The sequence below is a fragment of the Cavia porcellus genome, unplaced genomic scaffold (assembly GCF_034190915.1).
Source record: "Cavia porcellus strain 051 isolate PalLab524CR breed Dunkin Hartley unplaced genomic scaffold, mCavPor4.1 scaffold_5, whole genome shotgun sequence".
NCBI classification, from domain to species: Eukaryota; Metazoa; Chordata; class Mammalia; order Rodentia; family Caviidae; genus Cavia; species Cavia porcellus.
Genome location: NW_026947488.1, coordinates 93166193 through 93190545, shown reverse-complemented (window position 1 = coordinate 93190545; position 24353 = coordinate 93166193). Strand labels below are relative to the sequence as shown.

At 35.3% G+C, this 24353-nt stretch overlaps 1 protein-coding gene across 4 annotated transcripts in view; it reads right to left on the bottom strand.

Annotated features, from left to right (window-relative positions):
* The window catches only part of Phkb (phosphorylase kinase regulatory subunit beta), a 224650-nt gene that overhangs the window by 104331 nt on the left and 95966 nt on the right, over window positions 1-24353 (bottom strand). For all 4 annotated transcript variants that reach the window (XM_063249300.1, XM_063249299.1, XM_063249301.1 and 1 more), the window contains 2 exons: window positions 17496-17611; window positions 2969-3032 (listed from right to left, as the gene is read on the bottom strand). In XM_063249300.1, the coding sequence (XP_063105370.1) occupies window positions 2969-3032; window positions 17496-17611 (180 nt within the window). The remainder of the gene's footprint in view (window positions 1-2968; window positions 3033-17495; window positions 17612-24353) is intronic.

Below are 24353 nucleotides of genomic sequence, written 5' to 3'. Positions count from 1 at the left end.
AGAAAAGCTACTTTGAAATCTGGCCAATTTGAGAGCAGCTTCCTACCTCCAAAGATCCATGACTCTCTCCAGTTGACAAAGACAGGAGATGTATTTTTTGAAACTTTTAACTTACTTTACTTAAAGATTCAAGACCAGATCTTCCAAAACATTATAGCAGTAGTGTTTGGAAAAAAAATAAGTTTCCATATGATCTGACATCCCCACCCAAGTATCATTTTTTTTTTTTTGATGTTTTCACTTGAATACACAGAATTTCTTTGAGACAGTTTTCTTCCCCATCCTCAACTTATATTAAGAGCACATCTCTTTAAAGATATAGAGTAACATAAAATGATTAAATACTCAGAAGATCACATGCACTTTTAAATGTGCTACTGTTTGGCAGGCACATTATCATTTGAAGTAGTATAGAGGTGAGAATATTAACTTTTTCAAAGTCAGGTTTCTGGGATGCTCAAGTGTACAACACTTGGCTACTACACACGGGCCCTGGTTTTAATGCCCAGCATCAACAAAAAGAAAAAAAAAACGGATTTCTGCAATTTTCCTCATCAGATAAAAGGACAAAAGAGAATTTGTAAAACTAAAACATTACATCTCCAATATAATGGAAGATGAAGAGGCTCTACTTGCAAATGTGATATTTGTGTGGCTAAAGGAATAAGACAGTCTTTTCTTTCTTTCTTTTTTTTTTTTTTTTTATTGGTATTGGGGATTGAATTCATGACTACCTGCTTTCAAGGCAGGTACTTATGCCGCTGAGCTAAATCCCCAGGCCCAAGACAGTCTTTTCTTATATTTTTATCTGAAATAATCAAACTGTAGTCCGCGTGGCAAACATTTGATAGATAGCTATGTTGGAAACAGACATAACCAAAGCAAGGCAAGAATTAACTCTGCTTAGAGTAGCTGCTCTCATCTTTGGCTGCACTTTAGAATTCTAGAACCATTTTTAAAAAATCTCAATGCTAAGTTTTCCTCCTACACCAGCTAAATCAGAATCCCTGGGGGAGAGGCTCAGTCATCAGCAATGTTTTTTAAATTCCTCAAATGATTTCAGTGTGCACTCAAGATTGAAAACCTGGCCAAGGACCAGAAGTCCTGATAAACAAATTGAGTTGTTTTACAATTATAGCTGAGTGACCAGTGAAAATCTCCTGGGAAAAATCAACGCCTTGAGGCGAGGTAAAGTTAGGAAAGGTAATTGTATTTATGTGTGTAAGCATACATGGAGGTAAGGGAGCCTAACTAAAGACATGGAAGTAACATGCACTAAGGCTCACTTACATCAAAGGAAATGGCATGACTGCAAAATAAGATCTGAACACATTGCGCCACAGTCACCCTAGAGACACAATTTCATTCAATTCACTCTATGGCGTGCCACAGAAGGCATCCTCAAAGCATTCATATAGATTGCTGCTACACTGCTCTGATTTACAGAATTCATCACACTTCAGCGTCTTTGACATGCTCTCTAGAGGACTTTCAGTTCCATTTCTTCATTTTCCCAATTTAATATTATTTAAACTTCATTAATAATAGTAACAAGATAATATTTACTGAGGGCTTAATCTTTACCAAGCCTCTGCTATATTATACAGCCTGCCAAGAAATGTATAGATCAGAAAAAGAAAAACTTATAAAACACATATTTTAGTAACAAATTTATGGAGACATAATGAGATTCATAAAAGTTACCTTTGACCTTTACAGTTCAAGAGGTATTCAAAGGGCTGGCCACTAGCTTCCAGCCATTTATTAGTATGGCAAACTGAAGTACACATACATTTTTTTGGCAGACTCTTTTCTCGCCTGAAACTTTTGAGTTAGATCCTATTACTATTACCTTTACCCTTTTTCGATAAGGAAGCAGAGACTCAGGTATAAAGCATATACTGATCCTGTCCTAACCAATAATATAATGCCATTCTTTAATTCTCTGTCTTTCTGTCTGTCTGTCTATCTGTCTCTATCCAGTATTATGGAAAGTAGATGAAACAGGGTTAATCCCTGGTTCACCCGCAAGACGTATTATTCTCCTTCCAATCCTCCTGTCTGTAGCCATTCCTCATATCCTCGGTATAACTAGAAGCTACCTTCCCGAGGAATATATATATATATTCCATATATATATATATACATGGAAGAAGAGGCAGGAAGTTGTGAAATCATAGTACAACTTGAAATTTTCTTAAATTCAGGATTCCAGTATTATAACTGTCACATACCTGTGTAATTTCCTAAAATGTATCACTTTGGATTTTAATAATTTAGAGTTAATTATGAGTTGTAAATTTCACATTGTCTTGCTATTTTGGAAATCTACAAAAACTACTAAAAAAGCATTAGCCTACTTCTTGATCTAGAATAACAATCTTTATTATTACATTTTATTCCCTTCAATAGATAACTTAATCTATTGTCAGTTGATTAGTTTCTTTTAATGCAAAAACTGGTTAACAATTCTATGAAAATTTAAAGTGACCGTTAGGCTTTTCCTTTTATTCCCAAGTAAATGAATTTGCAGAAAAATAATCACACACAGTAAAGGATAAAACTGGAATCAAAACTTCCTATTATCTGATTGCATACATTATACAAACTCCACTCTGTACCACATATCCTAAATTGAAATCAATGTGAAAACCGACATGGAATATATATGATACATAATGCCAGTAATATTAAAAAAAAAATGAAGCCTCTAACAAGTAAGAAAGTTAAGGGAGTTACTGAACCAAAACATTAGAATTATTTATAAAAAAAGTTTAAAACAATTAATGTTGTTTTAGCAAGAAAAGTAAAATGTAACAAGCAGATAATCTGCAAAGGAAAAACTGTTCAAGCACAGGCTGCTGCTTGTATTTCAGATGTCTAATGATTATAAGGAAATGACTTTGCTAATGAATACCAAAATTAGTTAAACATGCAATTCAAATAATAAAAAGCTTCTTTTTATTACCTGGTTGCCAAAGAGGTTGAATCCATTAATTGCCTCTAGAGCTGCTTTTGCTAAGCCAACAGAGCTAAAAGAAAAAAAAAATTTATTACTCTGAAAAGTCTAGCCACAAAATAAGAATCATTATCTGATGAATATTCACAAGCAACTTTTTAATAACACTTACACTAACTTCCATAAAAGAACAATATCTAAGAGATACTATTCTGACATTTTACTGTTTTAATTTTTCTTTTAAATAGTTAGTGATCATCTGGGAAAAATATTTCTAGGTTCACCTTGATCCAGGCTATCAGTCATAGTATTGATGGGAGCAGCTTTAATTTCAGTTTCATTTCTATTCACTAACTCAAGGGGAAAAAAAAAATGAACTTTAGAAGAATGTGTATCATGATGATGTATGCAGTAATGACCAGGTTGGGCATCATTAGTTCAGATCAGTGTAATGGAGCTTTTCTGATGTCAATCCTAAGCTTTAAAAATGATTTCGCATGTCATATACTTATTACAGAGTGTAGTTTAATGTATGCACTCAAATATTCTTTTCCTGGGATCCAATAAAATAGGAATTATTTTATGCTCACAAAATATCTGATCACTATGCCTCTTACTTTTTGCTGTATTCTTCTTTTTGTAATAAAATGAGCAATATTTCCCTCTGTATCTTACTCATTTGGCTTTCAAATGCCACTTATAATACTGTTAGAAAATTAGATGACACATTTCATTAAAAATAATATAACATACCTTTAAAAAGTTTAGGTCTAATCTCCGGCTGACTTATTACAAATTTTTGCCTCACTCATAACACCTGCATGTGAATTAACATCAACAGAAACGAATGAGTTGTCATAATCCAGCACCCCCTGAATCTGTGGTCACCAGTACTGCTCCCGGAGCCACAGCAAGAATCCCATCTGGGAACTTGGTGTGGTTTTCATGCTTCTCTGGAGCAGGGACACTAGTCAGTGCCAAGGAGCCCCCGAAAGCAGACGTGCAGCTCAGGGCTCGGGTGCTTGCCTAGAATGCACAAGGCCCTAGGCTCTGTCCCTACTACTGAAAAAAAGCCTTTCCAGATGTTTGAATGGACTTTAAAATCTCACAGTCATGGACTGCCCAACATGTACAAAGCCTTGCATTCAATCGCCAGCACTTAAAATAAATAAAGAAACCATAAAAGAAAAAGGAAATCATAAACCCTTGTTTAAGCTGGTCAGGATACCATGATCTACATTTTTAAAGGCTGTTTACCTAATAATTCTCAAAGAAGGATTACTTTTATGGTGGAAGAGTAAATAAGTCAGATGGCTATTTTAAACATATATGGATGGGAAAATGGAATAGGCATAATTTCCCTTCTTCTCACTAAGTACATAAAAAGCCAATACAGAAGGCTCAGAAAGACGAGGAGACTGACTGTGAGTGAGCTTCCGGTCTTTAGGAACAGCACTGTGCTAAGTTCCCTGGCCTTCCTTTTGGCCTCATCCACACCAGACAATAGCTAAAGACAACCAGGAAACACCAGGAGATGCACTGCACACAGAATCAATAACAGCCTGTCTTCTGTAGCCAACGGACAGGAAAAGTGCAGTCTGGCAAAACAGAACACCTTTAAACAATATCCACTCAGAAAACACTCTGACCCTACCTTTATCCACTTCAGCAAAGGCTGAGGGGGAAGCAGAGACTTCTACACTTCGAACCTACCATGAGCACTGCACTCAATCTCAACCTTCTCAGCCATGGAGAAGCCAGAAAATCACAGAGTAAGTCAAGGCTTCCACTCGAGGAGGATGGCAGCAGTAATGTTCCTTTCACACCCTTTCCCCACACCTTGGTATCAGTGGCAACTACACGGAGAGCCAGACTTCTGCTCCCATCAATAAGCAATGAGGCAAACCTGCCTTTAGCATGGTATCAAGGAAAATTCAGAGAAGTAGGATAACTTTTATCCCATTGCAAAAAGGCCAACTGGGAATGAGACACTGCTATCCTTCCCAGCTAGGAGGTATAGTGAAGGCTAGCTAGAAAGCTAGACATTTTACCTAGGCCCAGGAGGAATTAGCCACCTCGAGTTGTAACAAAAACTGTGATCTCATATTCCTGCCTGGCAATCATAAGATATCTTTTTCCACTTTCATTGTCTGAGCAATATTTATCTATTTACATCAGAAAGTTAAAATTAAATGCAAGAGCTTATATAAGATATTCATGTCACCATCAAAAACCAGTCCTCATATTAGGAACCAAGGTGTCAAACCAAATGAAAAAATATAATACAGGCTAATATTGAAAAGATGATATTACCATTATCCAACAAGATTTTAAGGCAGCCATGACAAAAAATGCTTCATTATGTAATTATAAACATGCTGAGACAAATGAACAAATAGCCTTAACAAAGAAACACAAAGTCTCAGCAGTTAATAGAACTGAAAAGCACAATAATCCAAGTAAAGAATTCAATGAATGAAGAATTCAAAGAATTCAAGTAAAGAATTCAATGAATGTCAAAGCCCAAAGGAAGGAGATAGAAGAGGAATAACTAAACTGGAAGACAGAACAATCAAAATTACTTACACTGTGAAGATAACAAAAGGTATTATGGTAGCCACTGTTAATTTCCTATTATCACGTTTTGAAGTCCTGTATTATTTTTATTGTTTTGTTTTGTTTGATTATATTTCATTTTGCTTTGTTTGACTTTATTATGTCTGAAGGTATGGGTAGTTAATTTTTTTTGGTGGGGCAGCTATTTTGAAGATAACAAAAGACATTACAGCAGTCATTGTTGATTTCCTTTTGTCTTGTTTTGAAGTTCTGTATTGCTTTCATTGTTTTGTTTTGATTGGTTTTATTCTATTTTGTCCTGTTTGATTTTATTACGTCACATGCTATTGGCAGCTAATTTGAATATAACACGTGGCATTATGGTAGCCATTGTTGATTTCCTATAGTCTTGTTTTGAAGTCCTGTATCATTTCATTGTTTTGTTTTGATTGGCTTTGTTCTGTTTTATTTTCTTTGGTTTTATTCTTTTAAAATAAAAAAATTACTTAATCTGAACAGTAGAGAAAAAACAAACTAAAAAAAACAGAGAAAAATGACCAGTGTTTTAGGGAACTATGGGAACATAAAAAAAAAATCTAACATTCACATATTGGAGTTTCTAAAGAGGAGAAAGAAGTGTAGGTGTTTTGCTCTTCTTTGATTTTTTTTTTTTAAAGTACATATCATCACTTACCAAGATAAAACATTATCCTATAAATATAACCTATAAGGGTATAAGTAAAACTTCAAAACTGTAAAAGAATCAAAGTCATGCCATATTTTCTCAAAATAATGGAATAAAACTTGAAGCTAAAACAAGAAGAAATATATGAAATTTGACCTACAGAAATCCTAAAGTGAACTTTACAACTTATAAAGAAAAAAATCTCGTAAATCTTGTAAAAAATACAGTATATTTTTACATAATCCAAATGGGTCAAAGAGAAAATATCAAGTGATTAGGGGCTGGGGATTTAGCTCAGCGGCATAAGCATCTGCCTTGCAAGCCTGTGGTCATGAGTTCGATCCCCAGTACTGATAAAAAAAAAAAAATACAGTGATTTCAATAAAAATGAAAATACACCACACCAAAATTCATACAGCACAATTAAATCAGTGCCAAGAGAGAAATTGATAGTGTTAAATATGTATATTTGAAAAGAAACAAAGTATCAACTAAGCACTCACCTTAACAACCTAGAAAAAGAAGAGCAAATTAAACCCAAAGCAAGCAGAAGGACCTAACATTGACAACATTCATTAACAAATGAATGAAATTTGATAAAAAAAAAACAGGAAAAAAGTAATGAAGCAAAGAGTTGGCCTCAAAGAAGAATGGCAAAGACAAAAAGACATAAAGAGACATTACCATAAATAATATGGGAGCTATCACTATAGCAAGATAACAAAAGGAAAAAAGTATTTTAAAAAGTTCTACACAAATAAATTTGATGACTTAGATCAACCCTAGAAAAGTAAAAACTACCACTATTCACACAAAATGGAACTGATAAACTGGACAGCCCTGAAATTATTAAGGTATTTAAATAACTTTAAAATGCCCAAAACAAAAGTCTACAGGCCTAGCTGGTTTCATTAGATAATTCTACCTAAGGCTTAAAAAATTAAATAAATAAAACCACCAATTCTAAACAGTTCTACCATACAAGAAAAATATTTAGAATTCATTCTATGAAGCCACAAAAGAAGCATAAAAGAAAAATTCTGTAGACCAACAGACCTTTCCTGAACATAGACATTAAAAGCCTTAAAGTACATACTAAACCAAATTCAGTGATATATAAAAAACTGTCATGATGGCTAAAGTGAGAGTTATTACAGGGATACAGCCTTGTTTAATAATCAAGTCAGTTGATGTATTCTACCATATTAACCAGGCTAAACAAAAAGAAATCAGATGATCGTATCAGTCATTGGAGAAAAAATTCAATACTTACACGATTTTAAAAGCTCACAAAGCTAAGAACAGAAGAAATATATGAAATTTGACCTACAGAAATCCTAAAGTGAACTTTACATTTGATGGTCAAAGAAAAACTAAATGCCTTTTCTGATCCCCAGGACCAAAAATTTTTAAAAATTAAATAAATAAAACAGAGAAGAAAGCAAGGATATCTACTTTCCCTACCACTGTCCAATATCATACTGAAAATTCTTGGTAAGAATTTCCTAAAGCAAGAAAGGAAAAATGGTCCCTGTCTGCAGGCACATTATTATCTGTGGAGATAATCCCAAGGAATCTGTTAGAAAACAAAGTAAAACAAAACTTAAACTAGTGAGAATAGCAAAGTCATAAGATGTGTAATCAACATGAAAAAGCAAATTACATACTTGCCATAAACAAATGAAAGTCACATTTTCAGAAAAAGACAAAATTATTCTAAACTTTATATTGAAAATTGCAAGAACTACAGCAGTTAAAACTGTTTGGAAAGCAAAAGATAAAGTGAAAGAAATCCTTTTAGCCAATTTTTAGAGTTACTACATAGCTACAATAATTAAATCTGTATGACTGACAGAAGACAGACACATTAATAGAGTAAAACCATTAATAGAGTAATAATGTAAGCCCATTTTATTGAAGAGGGACAAAAAGCATTTCTTTGGAGGAAGGGTATTCTTTTAAATAAATGCTGGTGGAAGCTATTCCACATCTGGGTATATTCCCAGAAGAACTGAAAACATCATACCACAGTGATATATATGCAGCCTTGTTTATAGCAGTACAATTTGTAATAGCCAAATTGTGGAAACAATCCAAATGTCCATCAACTGAGGAATAGATAGAAAAGATTTGGTATTTTTAGCTAGGTGTGATGATGCGCTCCTGTAATCCCAGCACTCAGGAGGCTGAGGTAAGAGAATAATTGCAAGTGGGAGACCAGTCTGGGCTACAAAGTGAGTCCAAGGCTGGCCTGAACCACATAAGGAGACCCTGCCTCAAAAAAAGAGCAATATTTTTATACTATGGAGTACTACTCAACTATAAAGAATTTAGGCCTTAATAGGTAAAGGGATGCGACTTGAGACAGTAGTCATTAAGTGAAATAAATCAAACTCACACATGTAAATAACATATTTTCTCCCTAGCATAAGAAACTGAAGGAGTAAGTAAGACACAATCTTCAGCAAATATTGTGAAAAGGTAAGAAATTGCTCAAAGAGGAAAAAATAACTCAGGAAAAAAGGAGAAAAAAAGGAAAGGAAAAGAAAAAAGAAATAAATCTGTATATACACATTTGAGATAGCTAAGATGACTGTACTACTATATTAGTTCTTGGAACAAAACAGTTAACATTCATGGGATTAGATCAGTTTTGCCTGTCTATATCTGGTAATGTGAGTTTGAAGATAACTATGCAAACAACAACCTGAGTTATGTTCCTACCACCTTATTTTAAAATCCTATATAGCTATTATTTTGGGCTCGTTACTGTTATTTATTTGTCTCTTTTGTTTCTTGTTTTTCTTGTATTTTGTTTTGTTTTTTCCTCTAATATAAGGATAGACATACATGTATAGTCTTATACATGCCTAGAACTTCTCCTAAAGAGTTTATAAGAATTGATTTTATTAAGTGTGATGGTATGAACAGCTACTCTGAAGAAAACGAAACATTATGGTAGCCATTGCTGATTTTCTATCATCTTGTTGTGAAATCCAGTAATACTTTTATTCTTTGTTTTGATTGGTCTTAGTCTGTTTTCTATTAATTTATTTCACTATATGTGTAGGTATAGATAGCTATTTTGAAGAAAACAAAGAGACATTACAGTAGACATTGTTGATTTTCCTATTGTTTCATTTTGAAGACTCGTAATGCTTTCGTTCCTTTGTTTTTGATTGGTTTTATATTATTTTGTTTTGTTTGAATTTATTGTGTGAAGGTCTAGAAAAACCATCTCAAAGAAAACAAGACACATTATAGTAGCCATCGTTAATTTCCTGTTGTCTTGTTTTGAAGTGCTGTGTTGCTTGCATTGTTCTGTTTGGATCTGCTTTGTTCTGTTTTGTTTTGTTTCACTCCCTTTAAATATTAATAAATAAATGCTAGGAAGAAATATGTTACCAAAGAGGATAAGTGGATATCAAATAAACACATGAAAAACTCAACACCTATTAAGAAATTCCATAGCAAGTTGTCACTATGCCAAAGTGATAGAAATAAAAGTTAGATCAAATGCTGCAAAGGATGGATATATAATATATCACTCAACATTGCTGGTGGGAATGCAAACTGATACAAGTACTCTGGAAAACAGTTTTGCATATTCTTTAAAAATAAACCACACAGTTATGATGTGACTCATTAACTATACAGACTATTGGTATTTACTCCAGAAAGTAAATACTTTCATCCGCAGAAATATCTGTACAAACTTCTTTTTATTTTAAATATCTATGCTTTAGGTATCACATCTAAGAAATCACTACCTAATCAAGGTCACAATGCTGTGCAACCACGTGTTTTTTTTTTTTTTTTACAAGTTCTACAGTTTTAGATGCTACACAAAGAAAGGTTTTTTTTTTTTTTTTTATGTTTCAGGTCAATTTTTGTATATGGTGTGTGAGGTAGGGGTTCAAATCCACTCATTTGCATGCAGACAAGGACATCTAGTTGCCCATTGCCCAGGTACTAGCTGTCTCACTACTCACAGAGCTGAATCTTTGAACTTCTATCAAAATCAATTGACTATACATATATGAGTTTATTTCTGAACTTCAATTTTACTCCACTGATCTCTGTATCTTTCTTGGTTACAACCACAGTATCTCAGTTATTGTAGCTTTGTTTAAGTTATGAAATAGGAAAGTGTGAATCCTTTAACTCTTTTCTCTTCGAGGTTATGTGGGGTATCAGTTACTCATGTAGCTGAGGCAGGAGGTTCACTTGAGCCCAAGGGTATAACATTATTTCAAAAAATAACAACAAAGAAAGTGACTACAGTATGATTTTGGAAACTATCTTTGAAATGCAGCAGTATTACAAAAGAAACAAACGGGCTGGGGATTTAGCTCAGTGGCATATAAGCACCTGCCTTGCAAGCAGGCAGTCCTGAGTTTGATCCCTGGTACCGATAAAAACGAAAAAGACCAAAAACAAAATTTAAAAAAAAAAACAACAAAAGAAACAAACACTATGCCTACAATAGAGTGAGTGAATGTTTATTGATTCCTTTACATTTTAACTCCCTTTCCCAATACAATGGTTGAATACTTAGACATACTATAAATTCTGAAATGTGAATTTTAATTATCTAGTAGTTATTTAACTCTCTGGCAACAGAAAGCTACTTAACCCAAATACATTCCTAATATGATTTTAAATTTGAATGGCAAATGCACTACATACTGTAGTAATATCAAAATCTTTTAATGGCATAATATATTCTCAGAAAAATAAATTATTCTATTATTAGGTATGGAATATATTAACATTTGTTGACTTATGTTAAATAAAGCATGCATTGATCTAATTCTTGCAAGGTGATATAACATCTTGTGTTCTAACCTTCACTTAAAAGGGGCTAAGATACAGCAATATTTGCTTGGAAGAACTTTTTAATAAGTGACTTGTTATGTAAAAAAATTAAAAGATAAGGCTTGGATTAGGTACTTTATAATTCATCAGGAAGTCTGCAATAGTAACTGGTAGGAATGAAAACTAAGTTCACAATGTCCTGCTCACAACACAATACACCTTGAACCACCCAATTATATTCAAGGAAGCAAAAGGAATTTTTAGTACTGTGGTTTTAATGGGTCCTCATGAATTGTTTAGAATGGCAAAAGCACACAAAATCAAAAAGAATGGATAGCAAAAAACTTCTATCATAATCCAATGACAGGAACACCAAAATGACTTAAGACTAAATAATTACTTTAAATAATAAGCACTGAATAATAGAAATGGCCACTTAAACAGAGTAAAATAATGTCATAGTGCTTGTTTAATACATAATTTTCTTTGCTAGGAAAAATAAGAATACAACATAAAATTTTAAAACTATAAAAATCAAATTTTAATTATTTTTCCTTCTAACAGTTTGTTTTATATTGCAACAAAAGAGTCAGCAAAGAAAAGAAGAAATTAGACTGCTGGATATAAAATGCTAGGAAGAAGTCAGTGTTGCAGACTGACCCAGCAGCTCGCTGCACAGCGCATGCTGGGTTGTGTGCAAGGCCCTGAGTTTGATCTCCAGCACTAAACAAACGAACAAACGAACAAACGAAGGTAATGCTTCAAAAATATTTTTCTATTTGGGCACATACACACACTATTATTTTATGAAACAGAGTTCTTCTCTACTTCACATTAGCCAAAAACACTCAAAGTTAGGGATTAGGATTCACTTCATATTTTATATGAAAAACTTGTTCCTTCATCAAAACCAAGTGATCTGGTACTTAAAGGTGGCTCACAAGGAGTAGACATATGTTTATAATAATGGAGAAGGGGAGGTTTGAAGAATAAGACACCTAAACTTGGAAAGATTACTTGCCTATATAACCAGAGGATGGAAGAACGCTACAAAGCCTGCCTCCTGAGAACCGGGCTCTGCCATGGGGATCAGGAGGAGACTACTCAGCCAGACAGCAATACTCGCCCTTCCAAGAACCAGCCTGTGCATGGGCTGAGAAACCAGCAGAGCACACGGCCTCCAACCTCAGCAACTGGCTGACTTGGAGGATGCAGGGTAACACAGCAACTGAGCTGAAGGGAACAGCTTCATCCTTAGGTTGTTCAATCCACTCTGCAGGCCTGAGGCTGGTGGTGTGGGCATTTATTTGAGGAGGGCAGTGGACACTGTGGCAACAGAGGGATTTCCTTCTGCCTTGTTTTGGAAATCCAATGTTTTGTTGCATTTTACTGTTTCGTTTTATTCCTGTTTCTGGTAACCTGAGCAAATATTTTGAAGATAACAAAATGCAGTCTAATGATCATTGTTAAATTACTATAATCTTGTTTTGAAAATCTATGTAGCTATGGTTGTTTTTTGTTGCTGCTGCTACTATTTTTACTTTTGTTGTTTTAGAGGTTTGTTTGCATCTTGATTTTTCTGCTTTTTCTTTCTTTTCTTTAAAATAAAAAAAAGTGTACAATAGATACTGTGACTTGGGAAGAAACTGTTCAAGGGAAGGGAAGAATGTGGAAAGGGAAAATGGGGAAAGGAAGAATGTGGAAAGGGAAAAAATATATATCTATACAAGATAGTTAAGGTAGTTATACAGCTAGCTTCTGTTATGTCATGGTGCAGTGATATAACTGCATCCATATTTTTAGCAGCACAGTTTGTAATGGTTAATTCTTAGAAACAACCCAAATGCCCATCACTGTGGAATGGATAAAAAAAGATGTGGTATTACTATACAATGGAATATTACCCGGCCACGAAGAAGCATAATCTTGAGGCTTTCATAGGTAAATGGAGGCAACTTGAGACCATACTCATAAGCAAAATAAATCAAACTCACATTTGTAAATATTGTATTGTTCCCCTAGTGTAAAGAAAAAAAATAGTAAGATCCAAGATGTACAACAGATATTGCAATAATGAAAGGGAAAGAAAGTACTCAAAAGTAAAGAACAACTTCGATAGGGGAGATGAGAAGAGGAAGAAGGAAAAAGATCGTATGTACATAGGTATACATATATATATTTATTTATATTTATATAAGATAAATAGATAGTACTTATCTCTGTTAGTTTATCCAAAAGACCAGTTTGTGTTTTCATTATTTGATCAGTGTTTAGGGCTTATATCTTGTAACCTGAACATCTATTTCTAAGATAACTATGCAATATATTAGTGTTAATTTCTAATTTTTTTTAAAATTCTGTATCATTCCTATCCTTTTTTATGTTTTGTTTTTTAAATAAAAAAGATGAAAAAAGAATTAATGCTAAAAAGGAATTCATGATACAATAAATAGCAAAATTATATATAGAAAATGTAACTTTAATTATAAAATATGAGTATTTATTAAAAGACCTAGGCTGAACAAGACACAGAACATTATCTGATATAGTTCTAGACATCCTAGAGAAAGTGAAAGGAACATAGCTTGCAAAAAGTCAAACCAACAGAAGAATCAAGAGTACAAGGAAGAGCTGCTTAGGAAGCATTTCAAGAGAATCAAGGGAGTTTGGAGAAATAGACATTTTTACTGAAGTCTGGGAAGGGCTGAGTCTGAAGTGAGAGGGAGGTTCTGATAGATGAAAGAGGAGTACTATTCAGAAAAGAATTCTAGGGTTTATCTAAAAAATAATAAATAATTCAATAATTTGGACTGAGGGGATAATAGCAAATGAGTCAAAGAAGGCAGATCAAGAAGAGTCTGATTAAAGCATTAAGCTGAATTTGGTACTGATCACTAAGATAACCTTGAACCCTCCACAGTTTTACCAAGAGTTGTTTTAAACTTAGTACAACTTGATAAAACTCGAAGTTTATAATAGTAAAAGAACTTTTGAATTTTGGGGTTAATTACCTGGAATTCAGTTCTGGTTCTACCACTTACTGACTTGTATGATGTGAAGAGGTCAAGGGAGGACCCTAAAGCCTTCCCAACTCTAGTTTATTTTGATAGAGGGTGGTAATGGCCTCCGCCCAGCTTAAATATATATCCTTTAACTGTTCAGTGCTCCAGATTGCAGCTACCAACCAGTACCAATACCTGTGGCACACACACAGTAAGAAGGGAATCTCAGGTTCAGAGAAGTATGAGTGTAGGATTCAGGGGCCCGAGACAGAAGTCTGCCTTGGAACAGGGTGCAGCTCAGAGGGCAGTGAAGTAGACGCAGTCAACGGGCTTCAGTGAGCATCTTGGCAAGGGTCAGTTTGTCATTTGTTTTCTCTGCCACCTGCTAAGGAACTGTATTGCACTAAAACAGGAAAAGTAGCAGAGAAAGCCAAAGACAAAGAGACACAGAAGTACTCATAGCGAGTATCACTATAGTCTCTGACTTATAGTTTACAATGATTTTTCAGCTTTAGAGTTATGGACAGTGATACATATTCACTAGAAATCACACTTTGAATTGTGACCTTTTCCCAGGTTGGTAGTGTGCTGTACGATGTTCTCACGACACTGGGCATTAGCGATGAACTGTGACTCGAATCAGTGGAGCTACCACCAGGGCCAACAGCCATATTCCACAGTGTGCTGTGCTGCTGTGCTGCTGTGCCGTTTGGTAGTTAGGTGTATTACATGTGCCTCAGCTACCATGGATTTACCCGGAAGTAATCTCCATCTAAGTGGAAGAGCAGCTGTGAATATTAATTCAAGCAGTCTGCAATATAAGAGTAATATAAGGGTACGACAAGGCTGGATACAGCATACAGTAACACAAGGATACAGCAGACCCACCGGATCTGGGTAGGCCCACGTATTTCAGGGATATTTTATAACGGCAATAGTCTAAGAGATGAGACTTGAACCCTCACTTGAATCAGCCCTTTACTCCACCAGCTATTCCTAAAAGACACTCGCCCTTAACACCAATGTCATCACTGTGTCTACAGCAATGTGAAACTCAATGCTGCAGTTTCCAAATTTACCTGGCTTACAGAGGACTAACAGATAAATATATAAAAACTAAAAAAAACAGACTCCCCACCCCCCAAATAAAAAACCCAATCAATAAACGGGCAAATATACTTCTCAGAAAAAAAAATACAAAAAATCAATTAACACATGAAAAACTGTTCAACACTGCTAGCCATTAGAGAAATGTAAATTATAACAACACTGAGATTCCATTTCACTCCGGAGAGAATGGCCATCACCAAGAAATCAAACGCTGATGAGGCTGCGGGAAAAAGGAACCCTTCTACACAGCTTGTCTAAATGTAAACTAGTATAATTGCTATGGAAATCAGTATGGAGAGTTCACAAAAACTAAAACTAGAAATCCTGTTCAATCCAGCTATTTCCCTTCTATGTATTTTCCCGAGAGTTAATTCTATCATATTACAGTGATATGTGCATACTCATGTTTATAGCAGCACAGTTCATGAAGCAGTCCTACAGGTTAACCGATGAAGAAAATGTGGTATTTATACACAAGGGAGTACTACGCTGCCAAAGAAGGGCAAATCTGAGTCATTTTTAGGAAAATGTTAGTGAAATGACACATACAAGTTTAAATATCACATGGCTTCTCTTATATGAAAAACCCAAAGTATAAATAAATAAAAGATAACAGGAAATAGGAAAATAAATCTTTTTCCTGTGGGAAGGGATTAAGAGATAGGAGAAAGAGAGAAGAAGGGGAGGGAAAGGGGGAGTAAAAACAATTAAGATATGCCCAAGTACTAACTCCTGTAATGAATATAATCACTATGTACTGCACACATGAATTAATAAAAATGAAGATTTAAAAATGCATGTGTCGGGGCTGGGGATTAGCTCAGCGGCATAAGCGCCTGCCTTGCAAGTGTGTGGTCATGAGTTCAATCCCTGGTACTGATAAAAAAGAAAAAGACAAAAAAAAAAAAAAATGTGTGTGTCTCAGTCACCCTCTCACTACTGGGACATAATCCCCAAAGACCTACCATTTAAAGAGGAAGCTTATTTTGGCTCACATCAGAGTCAGGCAGGACTGCACGGCAGAGGAGCATGGTGGAGGAGAGCTGCTTACCTGTTGCTGCCCAACAGCAGAGAGCTTTGGGGAAGGAGCCAAGAAGGAGCCAGGCCTTTCTAGGGCACACCCACAGTGACCCTATCCTACCTCCCAGCAGTAAGAAAGCACTAAACCCTCACAATGTAATCCCCTTCCGAAAGCCCTGCCTGTGAGCACAGGAGCCTCTGGGGACGTCTGGACATAAAGCAGAACGTCCTGTGGGATCCAGGGATGACACATCCAAAACAGACTTGATACACATACACTCAAAGAACATTTGAGAAAAAGCTTTAAATTCTTTCTGGCATTTGTAAAGTTTTATACCATGAACAATTAGAAGATCAATGTTAAATATATAAGGTGTGATCAAAACATAGGGGAAAGTTTAAATTTAAATAAATGAATATACTAGTATCCTAGCCTTTACTAATGTCAGCCATTCAGAATATATAAAAAATAAGAACTCAATTGAGACAACTCTGTAAAGTAAAAGTTATCTTCATTTTAAGAGGTTACCAATTCAGAGCTACTGGCCCAGATCTAAACCAGCTTTTACTTTATTACATACATTATATTAGCTTAATTTATGTCTCAAAACAGAACAAAGCTGTAGATTGCCACTAACCTGCATCTAAGACTGTTTCTCTACTTCATTTAAATCCAAATAATTCCAACTGACCTCTCCTTCAAATGACCTCTGCTAAGCTGTACAGTTTTTTCAGCATATTTTAATGAATCAGGGATAGGGCTTACTGAACTATACTTTTTAATTAAGAGATAACTTCCTTGGCAGAAAATAAGGATATATAAAGGCATCAATCATCAAAACTATTATCTTAATCCTAGGAGGAAAGAAAATTCATAAACTAGTGACATCAGTCCTAAGTTATTACTGCTTATTCAAACACTATATCACATAAAGCACTGAATGCTGTTTACCAAAAGGCATGAAAATCTGGTTAGGGTAAAACTCAGCTGTGCAACATGGAAGAAAACTTTAATATGTTTAGACATGTTAATGCACAAAGGCCAAGCTGTGGATTCATGGTGAAGGCTGAATGCATGTACTGATCTCCAGGGAGGCTGGGAAAGATGCCCTGCTCCTTTCCTGTATTTCTTCGAGTGCTGAGATTGAACTTTTAGGCTTTGATTTTAGGTACATTTCATTTGCATCATGTGTGGAAAAACAATATGCTGAAGATTAACAAAGACAGCAAACATTCAGTCCACAGCTTTGCTTTTACTCATATTGAAATTCTACAAAAAAAGAGAAATTCTACACAGTTTAACAACAGGAGCAACCAAAAATACCCCAAGGAATTGGCCCCTTACCTGGAATGTAGCTCTGTGCTGCCATTGTTGTATTTGCTTCCTCTTTCCCAGATACCAAAGTCGGGTACACGGTAAACTCTTTCTACACAAAACACAAGGTTTTGAATGAAAGTGACCTAAGAACAAAAAAGAAAAGAAGCATAAGGGCACCTGCAATAACAGGATCTTTATACAATGGACTGAGAATAATTTACTATTTGAAAGCGGCCTCTCAATATATAACTTGTTGAAATTCTTGTGATTGCTACATTATAATGCATCATCCACTACATATGTGGTTCTTCCAATAAAACTTACTTCCAGTGAGAACTTATATAGCACAGAAATAAAAATTTTTTATCCTTTCAGTATTCCAAGTGTAATTCTTCAATGTGTGTCTATGACCATTTGAGTATTATGTATATATGTATATACATATACACATGTATATGGCACTGTTTTAATGTGGATAATATCTAGAATCTAAAATGTCCATATGAAATGTTAAATAAATCTAATCTTTGGAAATCAAAAAGTATTTGTCTGTTCTGCATAGTACCAGTGCCACACTGGATCAACCTGGAGCCCTGAGTCCATTCATTCTCCTAAGGAGCTAATCCCCCCCCCACACCCACTTCAGTAGCTAAAAGTACCTGTGGTTATAACTCAAAGCCCAGTGGGAGGTGGGCTCCAACATTTGTGGGCGAGGAGTCTTAGCTTTCAGATAAGAATTTCAAACATTTGGCTAAATTTATACTCTCAAAAGAACAAAGGAAGCAAAGATTATGGTAAATTCTTATTTAATAATACTTTGTTCATTCAAATAAAGGTAGTTTCCAAAGCAGGCTCAAACTCCTGACTACACAGCTTTAAATTTAATGTTCATGTCTGGTTCAATACGATATCATAGGATCCCTCAATACCTCACCACAAGATCCTTCTGAGGTGGCAGTATGTGCCTCTGACCTCAACCTAAAAAGATGTATATACTTTAAAAATGAAAATATAATACACAAAATCCAAGTAAGGATTCACCAGTATGCCAGATTTGAGAAATCAAAAGAAGAAAGAAAACAGATGGGGCAAGAATTGAAGGAAAATCTGACAGCAGAGGAGACCACAGCCTTTCCAGCAATTCTTTCTCTTTCTCTAGGCCCTCTGGAAAGCCACAAAGCTCAGTCAACAAGCTCCTCAAATCAAGAGTTCATCAGAGATTAGGCTACTTAGATTACCTCATCAATGGTGAATGGCTGGGTTCAAATCCCTGAGTCTTTAGCTCCTCTCCAACAAGGGGTCAGGAGCAGTAACCCATTTCAGTGAAAGTATTGGGCCTTCACAGAAACAGGGCGTGGTGTGAGGCAATTCTAGATTTCTATGAAACACACACCATTCCGTAATGTCTCCACCCAGAGTACAGGTCAGCAGCAATCTTTTCTTCTTTACTCTGAATATTGCTGAGGGTCCCTGCAGTTTGTCCTAGGCCCTGCTAGCTTGCCTATATGCCATAAGGGGAAACTGCTATTATAAAAACCTGGCACTGGGTTGGAGATACAGCTCAATGGTCCACTGTTGAGCTAGCATTCATGAGGCTCCAATTTGGACCATAAATACCAAGAGGAACAAAAACCTGGTCATTTTCATGATGGCAGCTCTTCCACGGTCCTAAGAGTTGTTAGGTTTTTTTTTTAACACACATACAGAAAATACTTTATGGTTTGCAGGGCACCAACTTTGAAACTTCAAAACAATCCAAATCTCTCTTCCTTTCATGACAAGCTTCTCAAATATGTCATCTATCACTTGATGTTCCTCTCCCCGCCCTCTCCTTCCCCCTGCTTGAGGGGATGGCAGAACCAAGACTATACTCAGATCAGGAGGTCAGTTGGGTCAGGCTACCTAAATGCTAGAATTCCTGGCTAGAAAAGCTTTTCTCTACTAACAAGTTCTGCGCATGCCTGACAAATGTCCCACTCCACTGTAAGCTTCTAGGCGCCAGGAACAGCACTTACTTTTGCTCCCTACCATATGCCCGGAGAACAGTGCATGGTACAAAGGAGATGTCAGTAAATATTTGCAGTTTTTCATTACTTTCAAGTACAGAAACCAAGTCACCAAGGATTATAAATATAATGTTTATAAAAGTCCAATCACCCATCCTTCACATACTTTAAAAACTCATCACCTATTTCTTCCTCAAAGTTCCATTTCCTTGGCTACTGACATACTACATCCATCTTCCTGGTTGCCTTGTTGTTTTGCTGCCATCCCTACTGGTGAACACTGTGCAAGTCTCTGCCTGTCCTTCCCGTGTATGACCTCATCCCTCTAGCACATTCAATCAGTAGTTTCCACTACAGATAGTGGTGTAAGAGGCGGTGCACACAACACCATACCAAGGCAAGAATGTGGCACATGGAAGACACGGTGCTGCTGTCACTATGTAGTATAACTGACTAGCCGAGCAACACGTGATTTCTATAAAATGAATGATTTTTTTCCCATATGTCTAACCCAAGTTTACCATTTTATGATTTTCCCAGTCTTTCAATATTCAAACACATACTTTTGTTTCTATATGCAATTATGAAGTATTTTCCCTTAGATTTGCCACTAACCCACCCACCTGTGCTAAACTCTTCCACTTGGAAGCCCCATAATTTTCCCATAAAGCTGCTGTTTTCCTAGGTTCTTAAGTCTGTATACCTTGAAATTATCTTTGGTCTCAGAAATTTATTAGGCTATTGTTTTAGAGTGAGCTTCTGCACTAGGCCCAAAGACCAGACCAAACGAGACTTGTGCTGGGTGCTGTTTAATCAAATTAACCTTTACATGGGCCAATGTGGAAAAAACAACATATTCAGAACAACCAAAAGAGGCCCAATTTAGCTGAGGTGGTAGGTTAAGGAAGTTCCCTGTTTCAATTATAAAAGGAGAATAATTGCAAACAACTACCCTGATTTCATTCTGCTCCTACTTTCTTTTTTTTTTTTTTTTTTTTTTTGTCTTTTTCATTTTTATCAGTACCAGGGATCAAACTCACAACTACCTGCTTACAAGACAGGCACTTCTGCCGCTGAGCTAAATCCCCACCCCCCGCTGCTCCTGCTTTCTTTAGCCCCTTTCTGTCTATAAGGCCAGCTTCCTCTGTTCAGATAATTGCACACAAGTTCTAAAAATTTGACAGATGTTTTCCAATCTGAATCACCAATGAAAGTCAGTTCGATTTTTAAACTAATTTTGTTGTATTTTGTCTTTTGATATGATTAAGTCAAATTTTATCAATCATAAACAAATTTTTAAGAACTTATCAATTTTTATCAATTATATTTGCTTTCCCCAAGACTAATTTGCACCGAACTTCTTTTAGTCAAAAAAGTTTCCTGAATCTTGACAGTGTTACAACTTTCATCTTTCGACATTCAAACCTTCCACAACTTATCCACTCTGTCCTTATATGCCTGTTTTTATTTCCTGTGATCAATATATTGGGTTCCAATTGGCTCACATGCATTGTCTTGTCCATTTCAAACTGAAACTTCTCTATGAATCTTTCTATTAACTTTCATGGTTCTACAGGCAAGACCACAGCTCTTAATTTTTCATTTCATGTGTTTGTTTCTTACCTCCAAATAATATACAGGCTCACCACTTCTTATTTGAAACTTTAAAATACCATCATCTCTGAAAACTCATTTTTTTCAATCATTTATCAAGAAAGCTAGAAACTGATGCAATTATCTAATCCAGACATAGACATATAATATTAGGATGAAACAGATATAGATCCTTCATATATAAATACTGTATATACATCACTTTGTATGAATATGTATTATTGCAAAAGTATTAATGTGCTAATTAGGTGATTCTGTCCTAAACCCTGGTGAGGTTACAGTAGTCCCTTTTTATTTTTTGTTTTAAGAGATAGGATCTTGCTATATTTTCTAGGCTACCCCTGAATTTCTGGGCTATAAAACACTGTCCCCCTCTGAATAATGCTTTTTAAATCCAACAAGATTGAAATCTAAACATACCTAGTTATGAAATGTCTAGAGATAAGAATCTGTGGACCCATGTAACTCTTCTGAGTAATATAAATTTTTTATATTTTCCACAAAAATAATACCATGATTTACTAAAGACTGAGCAACTGAGGAAATATGAGATTATTAGAATATGAAAATAAAGATCATAGCTGGGCGTGGTGGCTCACGCCTGTAATCCCAGCACAGAGGGAGGCTAAGGTGGAAGAATCGTTGCAAGTTCGTGAGCAGCCTGGGCTACAAAGTGAGCTCAAGGCCAGCCTGAACTGCATAGCGAGATCCCCTCTCAAAAAAGAAAAGAAAGATCACATCTTCTTCCAAGACCAGGGTATTCTGCATATTAATTTCAACTTGTGACTCCGGTTTATGTATCTAATGCTGTTGGTGCTTTTCTTCATAGTCATACCAGTTTCCAATGTATTAAGTTGCTTTCCACAGTGTATATCTCTGAAATCAACTTCTAGAAAAAATCTACAGAAAAACATTTTAGAAACAGCTTCAAGGGTCAACTGCAAATGTTGTCTGAGGTATTTTCTAAATACTTTAACAGCTTTAAAACAATAATTGATGTATCTAAAATACTTTCAAAATAGTTAAATGCAAATGAAATAATTACATTTTGGAACACATTAAAATTGGGGAATACTGTATTAAAAAACAAAATCCTAATGGACTTCATAAAATTTAAGGTACATGGGGCTGAGGATTTAGCTCAGCGGCATAAGCACCTGCCTTGCAAGCAGGCAGTCGTGAGTTCGATCTCTGGTACCGATAAAAAGGAAAAAGAAAAAAAAATTAAGGTACATATAAGAAAAATGATGACATATTGACAATCAAAAGGATTTCATATTAAACATTTAATTTTAATTAATTACCACAAATCCCAAAGACAAAGATACTTTCGCTTCCTGTTCCTATCAAATTGTATAGAAATACCTCAATTCTAAGCATTATAGTTAGAAATAAAAAATAAATTCTATTGTTCAATAACATAGAAGAGTGACCATGTTAATAGTAATTTATTGTATAATTTCAAATAGCTGCTGTAAACATGGGTGTGCATGAATCGCTATAGTATGATATCTTTAGCTCTTTTGAGAAGCTACCTAAAAGAGGAATAGCTGGATCAAATGGAATTTGCAATTTAGTTCTTTTAGTTTCATTCTTCAAGAGAGGTTTCTGCATGTTCTTACTAGCAAAAAATGATAACTGTTTGAGGTGCTAGATGTGCTAATTAACTAAATTCAGGATTACACATTGTATACATGTATCAAATCTGAGAATTATGTAATTGTTATAAATCAATTAAAATTAAAATTTCACAAACACCTACAGTAGGATAATTTGTAAATAAGATACTTGAAATATTAATGAAGAAATTAATAAGGGGGATTGAAATTACAAACGATCAAACAGAAGTTTATTAAGGACTTTAATAAGTGGTCAGTGAAACAATATTTCAGACTCAACACCAAATGGTAAATTTAAATGTTGTTTTTATTATATAAATTAAATTGGTAAAAATAGGTACTATATAACTAATATCTATTTATTTCAGGCTCTCTCTCTCTCTCTCCAACAAGTACTTACTAAAAATTTCTACACAGCAAAGTAACCAGAAGAGTGATGAGACAATGTAAGAATGGTAAACACTTCCTATCAGCTATGCCTCAGAGAGACAATATCTAGAATACATAAGCACCTGAAAAATATTAGAAAATCCAAAATAAAAGACGCAACAAGAAATAGGCAAGTGGAACAAGAGACATCTCTCAGAAGTACAAATGGTCAACAAGTACATGAAAAAATGTTTAACATCTCTGGTCATTAGAAAAATGTAAACTAAAACATAAAAAAGAATGGCTATCATCAGGAAGTCAATGAATAACAAACACTGGTGAGGCTGCCTGAAAAAGGAATCCTCCACCATTGCTGGCAGGAATGTAAACTAGTACAAGGATTATGGAAATCAGTATGGAACTTTCTTAAAGAACTAAATTGCAAATTCCATTTGACCCAGCTATTCCTCTTTTAGGTAGCTTCTCAAAAGAGCTAAAAATATCATACTATAGCGATTCATGCACACCCATGTTTACAGCAGCTCAGTTTGTAATAGCTAAATCTTGGAAGCAGCCTGTGGGCTGCAGAATAGATTGCCTGGACAAAGAAAATACAGTACCAAGGGGGCTGGGGATTTAGCTCAGTGGCATAAGTGCCTGCCTGGCAAGCACAAGGTCGTGAGTCCGATTATTTAGAAAACAGTATCTATAAATAATAAACCCAATAAATAATGGAGTACTACTTGGCTATAAAACAGGTTAAATGTGAGACATTTGTAGAAAAATGTATGCACCCAGAAAACACAATATTGAGGCCTGGAGACTTTTAGCTCAGCAGCATAACCGCCTGCCTGGCAAGCACAATACCATGAGTTCGACCCTCAGTACCAAAAAAAAAAAAAAAAAAGCCCACAATTTTGAGTGTAGTAAATTAGAAACAGAAGATTAAATACCATATGGTTACTTCTCATTTGAGTAAGGCAATGTACGAACAAAAAAGCAAAATATAGGATGGATGGAAGAAACAAGGGGATGTATTTTTGTTTTGCAAATGGGAAGGGGTCCAGGAGACTGAGGGAGGGAGGGAAGGAGAAGAAAAAAGATTTAAGATATGCCAAGTACAGGTCCTGAATAACCACAATGAATGTAAGCATTACACGAGCTAAGAAGAAGAAGAATGAAAATGAGGAAAGGGGATTTAGAGATGCAGGGAGAGGGACAGGCAGGAAAAGGAAAGACACAGCGTGCTGTGTGCACATACCACCCCGAAGATGAGT